The sequence below is a fragment of the Chrysemys picta genome, chromosome 7 (genome assembly GCF_011386835.1).
Source record: "Chrysemys picta bellii isolate R12L10 chromosome 7, ASM1138683v2, whole genome shotgun sequence".
NCBI classification, from domain to species: Eukaryota; Metazoa; Chordata; order Testudines; family Emydidae; genus Chrysemys; species Chrysemys picta.
The window spans coordinates 64,965,502-64,980,527 of record NC_088797.1 but is presented as its reverse complement, the minus strand read 5'-3'; the positions used below and the strand labels follow the sequence as shown (position 1 = coordinate 64,980,527).

General features: G+C 42.0%; 1 protein-coding gene across 1 annotated transcript; it reads right to left on the bottom strand.

Moving 5' to 3' along the window:
- Nucleotides 1–668: 668 nt before the first annotated feature.
- LOC135972708 (mediator of RNA polymerase II transcription subunit 15-like) lies at nucleotides 669–13,047 on the bottom strand. Its single transcript, XM_065551674.1, has 3 exons — nucleotides 12,748–13,047; nucleotides 1,887–2,894; nucleotides 669–1,290 (listed from the first exon to the last, which is right to left on the bottom strand). The coding sequence occupies exons 2-3, from the start codon at nucleotides 2,359–2,361 to the stop codon at nucleotides 788–790; spliced, it is 978 nt and encodes a 325-aa protein (XP_065407746.1). The 5' UTR covers nucleotides 2,362–2,894; nucleotides 12,748–13,047; the 3' UTR covers nucleotides 669–787.
- Nucleotides 13,048–15,026: the final 1,979 nt, after the last annotated feature.

Below are 15,026 nucleotides of genomic sequence, written 5' to 3'. Positions count from 1 at the left end.
AACATCAACGTGGGATGGCCGGGAAAGGTACATGATGCTCGCGTCTTCAGGAACTCTGCTCTGTTTCGAAAGCTGGAGGAAGGGACTTTCTTCCCGGACCAGAAAGTGACCATTGGGGATGTTGAAATGCCTATCGTGATCCTTGGGGACCCAGCCTACCCCTTAATGCCATGGCTCATGAAGCCGTACACAGGCAGCCTGGACAGTAGTCAGGACCTGTTCAACTACAGGCTGAGCAAGTGCCGAATGGTGGTGGAATGTGCATTTGGACGTTTAAAAGCGCGCTGGCGCAGCTTACTGACTCGCTCAGACCTCAGCGAAAAGAATATCCCCATTGTTATTGCTGCTTGCTGTGCACTCCACAATATCTGTGAGAGTAAGGGGGAGACCTTTATGGCGGGGTGGGAGGTTGAGGCAACTCACCTGGCCGCTGATTACGCGCAGCCAGACACCAGGGCGGTTAGAGGAGCACAGCAGGGCGCGGTGCGCATCAGAGAAGCTTTGAAAACGAGTTTTGTGACTGGCCAGGCTACTGTGTGAAACTTCTGTTTGTTTCTCCTTGATGAACCCTCCAAACCCCCCCCCCGACCCAGTTCACTCTACTTCCCTGTAAACCAACCACCCCACCCCACCCTCCCCTCCCGCTTGCAGAGGCAATAAAGTCATTGTTTTTTCACATTCATGCATTCTTTATTAGTTCCTCACAGAAGTAGGGGGATAATTGCCAAGGTAGCCTGGGATGGGTGGGGGAGGAGGGATGGAAAAGGACACACTGCATTTTAAAACTTTAACTCTTATTGAAGGCCAGCCTTCTGATGCTTGGGCGATCATCTGGGGTGGAGTGACTGGGTGGACGGAGGCCCCCCCACCGTGTTCTTGGGCGTCTTGGTGAGGAGGCTATGGAACTTGGGGAGGAGGGCTGTTGGTTACACAGGGGCTGTAGCGGCGGTCTCTGCTCCTGCTGCCTTTCCTGCAACTCAACCATACGCTCGAGCATATCAGTTTGATGCTCCAGCAGACGGAGCATTGCCTCTTGCCGTCTGTCTGCAAGCTGACGCCACCTATCGTCTTCAGCCCGCCACTTGCTCTGTTCATCCCGCAATTCAGCCCGCCACCTCTCCTCTCGTTCATATTGGGCTTTTCTCATCTCCGACATTGACTGCCTCCATGCATTCTGCTGTGCTTTATCAGCCTGGGAGGACATCTGCAGCTCCGTGAACATATCGTCCCTCGTCCTACGTTTTCTCTTTCTAATGTTCACGAGCCTCTGCGAAGGAGAAACATTTGCAGCTGGTGGAGGAGAAGGGGGAGGTGGTTAAAAAAGACACATTTTAGAGAACAATGGGTACACTCTTTCATTACAAGGTCGCATATTTCGGCTTGCAGGCAGCCATGGTAGGCCACAGTGTTTTGGCTTTTTTAACCTTCTTAACATGCGGGAAAGGTTGCAAACAGCAGCGCATTTCCCATATCAAGGATGAATTGGGATGTCCATTTAAAATGGGGTTTCAATGTAAAAGGAGGGGGCTGCGGTTTCCTGGTTAACATGCGGCACAAACACAAGTAAACCACCCCCCCACACACACACACACGATTCTCTGGGATGATCACTTCACCCCTCCCCCCACCGCGTGGTTAACAGCGGGAAACATTTCTGGTCAGAAGAGCAGGAACGGGCGCCTCTGAATGTCCCCTTAATAAAATCACCCCATTTCAACAAGGAGAGCTTTCTGGAGATGTCCCTGGAGGATTTCCGCTCCATCCCCATACACGTTAACAGACTTTTCCAGTAGATGTACTGGCCGCGATTGCCAGGGCAAAGTAATCATTAAACACGCTTGCTTTTTTTTTGTAATGTTTACAAATAGTTACAAAGTTACACTCACCAGAGGTCTCCTGTGTGCCCTGAGGGTCTTGGGTGAGTTCGGGGGTTACTGGTTCCAGGTCCAGGGTCACAAACATATCCTGGCTGTTGGGGAAACCGGTTTCTCCGCTTCCTTGCTGCTGTGAGCTACCTACAGTACCTCCATCGTCATCTTCCTCGTTCCCCGAACCGTCTTCCCTGTGTGTTTCTCCAGTGAGAGAGTCATAGCACACGGTTGGGGTAGTGGTGGCTGCACCCCCTAGGATCGCATGCAGCTCCGCGTAGTAGCGGCAAGTTTGCGGCTCTGCCCCGGACCTTCCGTTTGCTTCTCTGGCTTTGTGGTAAGCTTGCCGTAGCTCCTTAATTTTCACGCGGCACTGCTGTGTGTCCCTGTTATGGCCTCGGTCCTTCATGGCCTTGGAGATCTTTTCTAATACTTTTCCATTTCTTTTACTCCCCATATGGCGAGCAGATCTCGTACCTCCCGTTCGGTCCATGCTGGAGCTCTTTTGCGATCCTGGGAGGACTCCATCACGGTTACCTGTGCTGATGAGCTCTGCGTGGTCACCTGTGCTCTCCACGCTGGGCAAACAGGAAATGAAATTCAAACCTTCGCGGGTCTTTTCCTGTCTACCTGGTCAGTGCATCTGAGTTGAGAGTGCTGTCCAGAGCGGTCACAATGAAGCACTGTGGGATAGCTCCCGGAGGCCAATAACGTCGAATTCCGTCCACACTACCCCAATTCCGACCCGCAAAGGCCGGTTTTATCGCTAATCCCCTCGTCAGAGGTGGTGTAAAGAAACTGGTTTAAAGGACCCTTTAAGTCGAAAGAAAGGGCTTCGTTGTGTGGACGTGTCCAGGCTTAATTCGGTTTAACGCTGCTAAAGTCGACCTAAACCCGTAGTGTAGACCAGGCCTTGGTCCCAATAGGCTTTGGACAGTAAAACTTCCTTCTAACTTCTCCGGTTTCACTGCACCTTATGGACCAGATCCTCAGCTGGTATAAATGAGTGTAGTTCCACTGAATTTGCTATTTGCAATGCACAAGAAGTTTTATTAGTTCTACAGAACCCAGAAACAATTATGCATTTTCTTGAGTACCACCTACTGAAACTGTCTCATTTAATTAACTATTTTTAATTTTACACACACACACACACACACACACACACACACACACACACACACACACACACACACACCTCTATTTTATAGAGCTCTCCTGTAAAAATGCTAATTTATACTCACTGTGAAACTGGTCCTACATCTCCTTTCGCTTGTGACACCACAACACTTTTCTGCTACCATCTGTACCTAGAACAGTCACATTCCTTCAGTTTGCCAAGCAGTCTCATTCTCTTCCTTTCCCCCTACAAATCTCACTTCTTTTAGAAGATGGCCATTGGCAGAAGGAACTAGTGGCTTTAACAGACATGGGCCTGCTTCAACAAAGTTTCCACATTACCCCAGCCTGCAGCTATGCTTAGGTATTCTCAGTTGACTGCTGGGCTCATATTTGAGTCCATACTACCCCTACCAAATCCTTGCCTGCATTTCCAGGCTCTGCTTCAGTTTTCAGGCACTAGGAAGATGTGGTTTCAGGCAGGGAAGACAGAACTATCAGAAAGAAAATAAAAACTATTGATTAAATATTTATAATCAAATTGGCATATAAAGATGACAAATTAAATGCATTCACAGATTTCAAATCTGTTCTCAGAGAAATTACTCAGGAGATGAAACACCTCTCTCCAATACAAGCCCCCAAGGAAAAATGTAAATATTCCCATAATAATAAAAATTGAAAATCTGCAAGCCAAAATCCAACCAAGATTCAATTCATATTTCTCCACAGCTGATTTAAAAGATATTTCCTAACTAGTGCCCAAAGTAGCCTGCCTCTGTAAGAGAAGTGCGAGTCTCCAGTGGACAAAATCTGCCACACATTACCCACCTTTGTCAGGTCCTGATCCTGTAAGGTACTTAGCATTCTCCATACCCACTGAAACCAAGGGATCTTCAGGTCACTCAGGAGGCACTTAGCACCATAGAGAATCAGCCCTGGGTTGGGAGCACACAAGTTCTAAGACTCCACAGAGACAGAATCTTGATTCCTGCTGGGGTTCTTAGCTATTCATGCTGTACCGTATGTAAATCAATACTTCGGTGGATAAAAGCTAGAGCGGAGTTAACACATATTCAGATTCAACATAAGTGTTTACTCAAATAAAAAGCTGAACTTCCTTCAGCTGTGTTTGCTGTCTTTTGGCACTTGCTCCCCATTAATATTTGAGCAAATGAGCTTGATTCCAAGACTGCTCACTGATGCGGCCAGTTTTAAGTAAACATTAGCAGGCAGCATTCTTTTAACTCATACATAGCAGTATTCTCACTGGAAAACTAATTATAAGAGCTACACCTATCCAGTCAGAGAACAGAGGCAGTACCATGTGACCTACATGTCCAATCCAATGAAAGCTAACCAAAATACATCTCCAATGTGTTGATATCGAATATCTTCAACAAGCCACTAGTGAACAATCTACAGACCAAAATTATTGACCAAATTCTTTTCTATGAATATTTCCTGGATAGCAATCATGTTCGCAAGAAACCATTAGAGGAAGAGGAGGCTTGGAATTTTTAAATGAAAAATGTCAAAGTCAACAATTTTTCATAAAGTTGTTAAAAAAAACCACAGCAATTTGACGAAAATCACCTTTCTTAAAAAAAAAAAAAAAATCCTGACCAGTTCTAGCTACAAATTATTTGTTCAGCTCTAGTGACAATTGACTGTTACTAGAATTATTCTGATACACTGTACAAGAGAACATCTGTTTCCACTCTGACTCCTTTAACTTTCAGATGTGAATAACAAAAGCTTATTGTCATGCCATGTCTTCCATCTCCAGTTGGCAACAGCCTCATGATTATGAAGTTATTGTTATGCTGGATGTTCTGTTTGTCAGTTTATATTTTCCTTTTGTATCTATTTTTAGGTGCTCATTAGCATTCTGAGGGCCCTCTCCTATAAATCTTAAACCTTTATAGCACATCTTGACAATTCATCTCATGGAGCCAACCTCCAAGGAAAGGAAACCCAAACCACTTCCCCCCACTTAACTGAATAAGATTCATACTCATGTCTTTTAAACTTCAAACTCAACATTTTCCCATCTGCTCTTTAGACACCACAGCCCTTTTGCGCTACCAATATTTTATTCTCCATTCATAACTCTTTATTTCCCCCCAGAGGTTTCCAGATGCTTTTTAGTCTGCTACACTCATGGAAGGTTTGGATTTTAAGTTCACTTTTCTCCCACCCAACCTTCAGAAAAAAATTACCGAGGTGGCTGAATGGCCATTACTCCCTCACAACAGTTAGCTAGCGAAGTCCAACGGCCACCAATTGTTCTTAATGCAATGTTTATCCTTTCAGAGTGACTGGCCAACACCACAGACTATCTACATTATTTTTAAAAATTTCTTTCATTTACTTTTCACTATTTACGCTGTTTGTTGACTTCCATTTCCGTCAGCTTGGAGAAGGATGGGAAAAAAGTTTCAACTGAACAATTTCAACAGCTATGGGCTGTGCATTGTTGAGGCACCAGCACTGCTGACATCACAGTACAGGGAGAATTCCAAAAGGCTTTGCTCTGTAAATGAACTCTGAACTGCTCTGGGATCATCTGGAGCGGATGACCTGATGGTAATGCTATGGCTCTGCGGCAACTCATCTAAAGCTACCTGTCTCTATTGGCAGTCATACATCTGGATCTCCTGTTCATAATAATGATGATCAGGATTGTGGTGCTCAGTGGTGCTTCCTCCATCCTGCCTGACAGCAATTTGAGAAAGTGCTGGTCTGCTAAAAATCAGAAGAATTATAGGATACCAGGAAAGGAATCATGGGAGTTGTTCCAGGTGGCATCCAGAGTTCCACGTGGTATCCCACGATCCACCACAAGAAAAACCAAGCAAGCGGCAGAACATGGTATATCTGGCCAGAACACAGAGTGGTTATTTTAAAAAAAACACAGGGCTGCCTAGTCAGTGTCTCACAAAAGAATTAGATTAAGCCAGCATAAACAACATGGTGTGGACACACTGTTTAAGTGTAGTTATACTGGTAAAGTTATAGTGGGAAAACCTATATTGGAAAAAACATTCCCATCTAGACAAACCTCAAGGCAGATGGGCAGAATCCCTTGCTGTGCCTTTGTATTAACACTTCGTTTTAACTGAAGATGAGCGTGAGCCACAAAATTCAGATCTTAATCCAGATTTCAAACACCCTGAACACTGAGGTTCTTTGGACCCGGGGATTTTGATTCAGTCTACTCTGGTAACAGCAGCAAATTGAAAACATTGATCTGGAATCAAATTTGGAATTAGATAAGCACACATAATGCACCACTTAGTTTTGTGAGCAAGAACTGCAATATTGTCAGCCCCAAGTGTTTAGAAATCATGAGTACAGTTTATAAATTACGATATTTGGGGTTCTTTTTATTTGCCTTTAAGGTTTACTTAAAGGTTGGAACATTGCCAACTGGCATGTCATGCAGATGTACTGGTGCTAACACAAATAGGAGTACAAGCTGTTGAATATACTTGGCTATGCCCTAAAATTAGAAGCTCTCAGGAAGGAATACATCTATACCACTGAGACATTTATAGTTAAGGCTACGATTTTGTCATGGAGGTTGCGGAAGTCACTGATTCTGTGACTTCCAAAAACCTCTGTGGCAGTTGGGAGCTTCAGGATCCTGCCGCCTCCTGCGGTGGCAGGGAGCAGCAGAACTCACAAAGCTCTGAGCCACCATGGGCAGCCGGGGGATCCCCGCAGCTCCCAGGCCCGGTGGGCAGCCGGGGGATCCCCGCAGCTCCAAGCTGTGGGTGGAGGGGGACCCTGGAACTCAGAGCCCCCATGAGTGGTGGGGGCCCCCAGAATTCCCAGCTGCCCAGCAGTTTCCCATTTTGTCATGTATATTTTTAGTATTTTCTTTATTGCCCATGACCTGTCCATGACTTTTACTAAAAATATCCGTAACAAAATCTTAGCCTTATTTATAGTCTATTCTTTAATTAGCTACCTTGAGCCTTGCAAGCTTTCACGATGGGACAGTCTTTGATAGAATATCAGTAAGGTTGAGGTTGCTAGTTATATCCAAGATGACTCCCAGCATAAAGTGGAAATTTGACCAGCCCCCACGTCACAGCAAATAAATGGATGGAACAGATTTTTGTGTCAATTTACAAACAGAGCCATATCTAATTAAGTTTTTCACATCTGGAAAGATCATATAATAATAAGATTTATACAAGGCTTTACTAGGGAGATTTTGATACTTTAGTTTATAAGATCTTGTGTGAATTGCCTGGTCTTGAAGTCATCTTCTCAGAAACATACACACACTTATAAATGTATCTTCAGTTGTAAAATTGGGAGAAAATGACATTTCACTTAGAACTATGTTTTGATTGTAACAAATGGATTCCTTTGAAACATACAGTGCTTAGCTTTATACACTGAACTACTGACTGTTTTTGTAAATGTCATTAATTTTTATTTCATCAAAAAAAATCAAATTCAGAGAAATAAAAAAGTGTTAAAACTGTAGAATACAAGAGACAAACTGCAAGCCACTTACTTCACAGCTGGATCTGACCTTCCGGAAGTTGAAAGGGCATGTGATCTGGTGCTCCAATTCACTTTCACCTCTAACCATTACCTTTTTTAATTTGAAACATATTCAAACCATACTACTTTACTGGTATTGCTCAGCTCTGACCTTAGCACTGGTGTATGATTTGGTGGGCTAGACCTGAAGTTCTCAAACTGATTGGAGGCTCACCAGCTATCTCCCGGCTTTAAAAACAGAAGACTTTGAGGGCCAACAAGAGATGAAATGAAGAGCAGAAAGAGCCATCAATGTAAACAACTTTTTTCAAAAACACCCACCATCTCAAAGTCAGCTAAAAGCACATATGTATATATATATATATATATATATTTTAGGGAACTTCTATATGACAAATTGTGGCAGTGGTCATGTATGTGAGGAGAGTAGTCCCTGAGACAGCCTGCACTAGGATGCGAGCCACACTATTAAAAAGTGTGAAACTCCTCCTGTAGACCATTACTCCAGAACACAGCAGTGTCTTCATAAAGGTTTCTAACTGTTACACAAGCCATAGTGGACTTTTGCCAAAGTCTTTATTGTCTAGCAGTGACCAGGTGGAGGCATTAAGATTCTGAGCCCCACGTTGGACGGCCATTTATGGTCACTATAGATTACCACTGCAAGATCAGTAATAGATCAATATCAACACTGGAATCTCTCTGAAAAATGCATTAAGATTTTTTATGTTTATTAGCTGTAAGTCAGCTTTGCACATGATGCTCTAGACTCATTATGTGGTGTCCCCTTTACAATCTTATTCCTAAATATACAGCCAAAAAAGAGACAGGTTTACTGTCCCCAAACATGGCAACTGTTGTAGCCTTTAAACTGTGGAGTATTCTGTGGCCCTTTGTCAGTCCATAAAGGATGTATTCTATAACCAGTTCTTTGGAAGAATTCATGAAACAATTGTTAATTATTCATCTAGCTCATATTTTAAATAGTATCCATTATTACTATGATGTCTTGAGCCCCCCAAGAAGAAGGCTCAACCTCAATGATGAAACCCCTCTCCAAAGAATCTAAATAGGAGAGAGAATACATCAGATTCTTTAGGTAAGAGGTAGATAAGGAACAGGCCTTAAATTTAGCCAGAGCTGTCTGGAGTAAATATTTTTAACTCCCCTGGAGTTTTTATAGCATGTTGGGCAGGGGATAAGGGGCGGGCCTCCAGGAAATACACTATAAGAATTTAAACTGGATATCTTTTGAAAAGATGTCCTTTGGTTCAACCAAACAATACTGGGTTCAAAACAGGAATGACTGGGCGACATTCTCTGGCCTGTGTTATACAAGAGATCAGTCTAGATCGGTTGGTTCTCAACCTTTCCAGACTACTGTCCCCATTTCAGGAGTCTGATTTGCCTTGCGTACCCCCAAGTTTCACCTCACTTAAAAACTACTTGCTTACAAAATCAGACTTAAAAATACAAAAAGTGTGACAGCACACTAGTACTGAAATATTGCTATCCTTTTTACCATATAATTATAAAATAAACCAACTGGAATATAGATATTGTTCTTAAATTTCAGTGTACAGTATATAGAGCAATATAAAGTGATTGTCTGTATGAAATTATAGTTTGTACTGACTTCACTAGTGCTTTTTCTGTAGCCTGTTGTAAAATTAGGCAAATATCCAGGTGAGTTGATGTACCCCCTGGAAGACCTCTGCGTACCCCCAGTGGTACACGTACCCTGGTTGACAATCACTGGTCTAGATCAGGGGTCTTTCAGAAGTGGTGTGCCAAGTCTTCATTTATTCACGCTAATTTAAGGTTTTGCGTGCCAGTAATACATTTTAACGTTTTTAGAAGGTCTCTTTCTATAAGTCTATAATATATATAACTAAACTATTATTGTATGTAAAGTAAATAAGGTTTTTAAAATGTTTAAGAAGCTTCATTTAAAAATAAATTAAAATGCAGAGCCCCCCCAGACCAGTGGCCAGGACCTGGGCAGTGTGAGTGCCACTGAAAATCAGCTCATGTGCCGTTTTCGGCACACGTGCCCTAGGTTGCCTACCCCTGGTCTAGATGTTAATAATGGTCCCTGCTGGCCTTAAAAATCTATGAAATATTATGAGATTTCCTCTAAATATGAATCACAAACTGGACCATCTTCTTTGCCCCTCCCAGCCCACCTCCCCCTAGTCAAATTGATACATGTTCCTTCTAGTGCACAATTGGTTATGTCATAAATAATTCTCACACCTCACTCTGCAAATCCTCCCCCAAATAAGCAAACTCCTTACTGTTGTTGAAATACAGAACAAAAATAATCCTGCTGTCATTTTCAAGTTCAAATGGGTAAAGTCTCTTTATGGATACATTATAGAATAGAACTGAGAGATCAGATATAGTTCATTTAGTATTATTATATACCATTGAGAGACAGAGGTACAAGAATAGTGAATGCGATTGTCTGCCTCCCAGGTATAATCAATCAACTACACTTATGCACTGTACAATGCTCTATCATTCTTATGCAATGTTAAAATTTTCACCTTTGTGAAGCAGGCCAGTCTCTCAAGCAGCCTTTGCAACCCTTCCAAACAAACACATTAGTACTTAAGGATTTTAGGAATATCCTTCAGATGTATCATTGCTCTTCCATTAATGCTACAAAGCATCTGCATTTTTCCAAAAATCTATTCAGAACATTTTATTTCAGTTGCTACATAATGATGCTAGTTTTGATATTGATTGTTTTCTTTCTTGCTCTCTGGTAACTCATCGTTTATAAAGGTAACAATAAAATGGTAATGGTGGTAATAATTTTACAAGTAGAAAGCCTTTCATTTAAAGAACTCTATGTAAATTACAAATATTAAGACTCACAATGCTCCTGTAAGATCACTCAATATTATACCAATATTACAGATGGGTAAAATGAGGCAATCATATGGGTACGCAGATAGATTAAATTACTTCCACAATATCAGTGAGAGAGAGTAGCAGAGATAAGAACAGAATCTAGAAGTTGACACACTGGACTATGCAATGATCAGTAGGCCACACTAGCTCCCACCCAAATGGCTTCCCACTCTCTTGATCAATCCCTGTAAAAGCATATTTGAGTGGAAGAAGTGCAGTAACAAACCTAACACTATTTGTCTTTAGTTTTTTTCATAAAATATTTCTGTAAGCTAAGATGCATGATGCATTTCATGGTCTAGCAATGCAGTGTCTTAGAGATTTCCATTCTGCAAAGGAAAAGCATTATCTAGCTCATTTGTATCTCAACCAAAGTCACCCATCCCTGGTAATAAACAGATCTAGTCAGGCCTCAATGACTCAAATGCTTTATTTGATGTCACCGAAACTAAGATGCAATTGCTGTTTGCTGAAGGTTGTCACAAAGCTTTTCAGTAATCACTTTCAGACAGAATAGATGCTTAATTGTTCTTATTTCCCTCCAAGAAAAAAAGTCAGCTTGCTCTTCTTTAATAATTCCCTCAGATTTCATTTTTAATCTCTTAAGCAAATTACTAGGAAAGACCTTTGATGTATGCGCCAACCAAACTCATTCATTCCTCAGTAGTGGATGGAGTTGAGAGGATCTCCCGTTCTTATGTCAGAGGATGATAATTATTACTTCAAAGCCCTGCGGCATTTTTTAGCTTTTCCTGATTTCTTTGCAGAGTATATGTTTTGTGGGTCATCACCACTAAAATTCAGAACCAAATGTATTTGGATGCTAACTATTAAGACAGCTGTGCCATCTTTCACAGTACAGATCCTATTTCTATTTCACAGTGGAACAGCTCAGTCTGGACTGTGTATTTCCCCATGCAAGGCTGTACTCTATACTCAGTATTTATGGTATATAGCTCTTCAAAATGTTCTCGTCTTAGAGCCTTAGGAAACTGTCTATACTCAGGCTTAGCCTACACTACAGAGTTTTGCCAGCATAGCTATGTTGACTAGGAGTGTGGGGGGGAAAAACACACACACACACACACACACACAATCCCAGCAGACATAGCTATGCCAGCAAAACCCCTGGTATAGACAACTACGGCAACAGAAGAGTGTTGGCTTAGCAAATATCATTCAGGGAGCAGGCATAGCTATGCTGGAAGAAGAATTCCTTCCATTGGCTTATGCATCTCCACTAGGGGGCTCTGCCAGCATAGCTATACCAGCAAAGGCTCTATAGTGTAGCCAAGCCCTCAGAGTGAGACGCGATCTCACCCAAGCGTAGTGCAGCTATTACACTGTCGAGATGCAAAAGTGTCCCTGATAAATTTTGATGCATTATTTTGCTGTTTTCTTTTATTACATTACATATATTTTGTTAATTCTGAGCTGGTTAGCAGACCCAGCCTGACAGTGTTGCTGCAGATTATGGAACCACAGACCAGTTACAATATGAGCAGTAGCTGAGGAGAGGGGCAAGAATATTCAGTGCAAAGGTGGCAAATTCAAATCTGATAAGAGAAACTATTTTTCACACCATTAACCTGTGGAACTCACTGTCACAATACATCATGAAGGCTGAGCAGTATCCAAGAAAGGATTGGACATTTTATAGAGATAACAAGACCAACCAGAGACAAAAAGTAAGTGATTTAAAATAGCTTTGGAAGGAATATAATTGCTCTTGTTTTGATCTTAAGCCACCTGCAATTGTTGGGGATTAGGTAGACATTTTCCCTGGGGACAGATTATCCTATAACCTCACACTTCAGGGTTTCTTGTACCTTCCTCTCAAGTACCTAGGACTGACCACTTTTGATGGCAGGACCCAGGACTATATAGACCAGAATGGGAATTTCCACATGCCCTTATAATGCACTGGCAAGGAGCCTGAAATCTGTACCGAAGGGATAACCGACAGCAATATAATTCCTGGCTATTTACTTTGTGTTAGACTCAGTTTTGGCATTCAGCGCATCACATGAGGTTACTTTGACATGAAATGTGCACTCAGCATGCCTGGATAAAACTTTTAAATTAGAGTTACATGCAAAATATCAACTTATTTTTATTTACGTTGTGCTGAGGGAATAGATTGGCCTGTGTTTCTGAAATGAAAACCTCCCTGCCCTCATGCATAGTGAAAGGAAACAGACTGTGGCAATCTCCCAATTTCTCCTCCAGTGGATTGATTAAGCACAGTGTTATGCGTCATGCTCTAGTATGTTAAGGATAAGGTCATCCTAATGGCGACAACATGTATTGTACTTACAGTGCTACACAACTGTTATGGTCCCTTCATTGCTTGCAGCAGTCAGTGGTAAGCAGAGCACTCTGACAGAAGTAGTTTATTCACTGGTCAATGTCCCCCCCCTTTCAGGGTCCATTCAAAGCAGCTCCTCTTTTGGGGCTATCCTCCTGAACACTGACTAAGAGATAGATAAGGCTGCATTACGAAGGCCACCACACTCCTCCTGTTCCTAGCATGCTTTGTTAAGAGGAGGTGACAGGCAGTCCTCTTTTGCCAGTCTGCTCTATTCCATGCCCTATTCTCCAGGTAAGGACAAATCTCCCAAAGCCTGGTAACATCTGGGGGAAGGGGGGGGAGGGGAAGAGGAGCCCTAAATGGTCCTTCTCTCAGGGCTCTAGACTTGGGGCCCCACCAAACAAATGGGGGAGAATACCATAAATTCAGCTTATTAAAAGGCAAGGTCTTTTCTTCCTTGAGGTGCCTTCTTAATCCCCAGCAACAACTTGTTCTGTCTCAAAGCCCAGGTACTGCCTTACAAATGCAACCATCGTTACTAGCAACAGAGGGTCCTGTGGCACCTTTAAGACTAACAGAAGTATTGGGAGCATAAGCTTTCGTGGGTAAGAACCTCACTTCTTCAGATGCAAGAGAGGTTCTTACCCATGAAAGCTTATGCTCCTAATACTTCTGTTAGTCTTAAAGGTGCCACAGGACCCTCTGTTGCTTTTTACAGATTCAGACTAACACGGCTACCCCTCTGATACTTGACATCGTTACTAGGTTACTTGCTGTATGCTGTAGACAGATGCAATGTACAGCCTAGACACTCTAGCCACAATCATAGAATCACAGAAATGTAGGGCTGGAAGGGACCTCAAGAAGTTATCAAGTCCAGTCCAGTGAGCTGAGGCATGACCTAATAAACCTGGACCATCCCTGACAGGTGTTTGTTGAATCTGTTCTTAAAAACCTCCAATGATGGTGATTCCACAATCTCTCTTGGAAGGCTATTCCACAGCTTAATTACCCTTATAGTTAGAAAGTTTTTCCTAATATCTAACCTAAATCTCCCTTGCTGCAGATTAACCCCATTGCTTCTTGCCTTACCTTCACTGGACATGAAGAACAACTGATCATCATTCTCTTTATAACAATGGTCTTCAAATATATTAAGGGGTATCAGGTATCCACCTCCCACCCCAGTCTTCTTTTCTCAAAACTAAACATGCCCATTAAAAAAATGTCCTCATAGGTCAGGTTTTCTAACCCTTTTATCATTTGTCTTGCTGTCCTCTGGATTCTCGCCAATCTGTCCACATCTTTCTTAAAGTGTGGCATTCAGAATTGGACACCGTACTCCAACTGAGGCCTCACGAGGGCCAAATAGAGTGGGATAGATAAAATACCTTTACGATAATATCAGAAGTTGACAAAAAGCTCATAAAACTATATCAGCTTTCTGTCTGTTATGTTACTTGGATAAACAATACCTATAGAAATATACAAGAACATTTGGCTCATGACTGGCTGAAAAAAGCAATGTAACAAGAGAAGCTTGTCCAATAAAAGATATTACCTCACCCACATTGTATCTCATGTAACAAGAGAGGGAGTGAGTACTTTTGTCCAAGGTTTCAACAATACGAAGTTTATAAGCACTGTTTGCCAGTCAGGTCCCATCTGTAAGAAATGAATGCAGATTATTTATCTCTGAGGAGCCATTCAACTAACAGAAATTTGCATGCACCTCCTGCATGGCTCAGAAATTTTTTTTTTTTTTTGCAGGACCTTTCATTTCATGTCCCCTTTAGAATATTATGAGTTTGTTTGTTTTGTTTTTAATTTACACTTAAAAGCATGATCATAATGAAGAACTTTCCAATAAATATCCAATCAAAACATTTAACAAGTATCTAACAATGTACATATACACATGATGTTTCAACAAACACCTAGATGTATTGTCTTTTAAGGAAGATATTCACACCTGCTTTGCCTTGGTCAGTATTTTCATTTTCCTGATTTAACACAATTTTGATTTCTACCTTCAGAAAAGGCATATACCTATCAAGTCTCTCATGCTACCTATTTCTCATTGGGATAATGACTTGACCCTCCTTAGAGAAAGATCTTTGTACAAGTTTCTATCACTGTGTTAGACTATTGTAATTATTGAGATTGCTCTATACTCCAACCCCCTAGGGTGCCAGTAGCATGCCAGGTATACCGCAACTCACAGGCGAGCACTGTAGGACTTCAGCAGCGAGGCCTTCTTGGTGCCAACCTTAATCCTTTCTCTC

Coding starts and splice junctions, on each gene's coding strand:
- LOC135972708 (XM_065551674.1), bottom strand. CDS start 2,361: ATGGACCGAACGGGAGGTACGAGATCTGCTCGCCATATGGGGAGTAAA. Junction 1,291..1,886: donor GGGCACACAGGAGACCTCTG/GTGAGTGTAACT, acceptor CTCCTCCACCAG/CTGCAAATGTTTCTCCTTCG.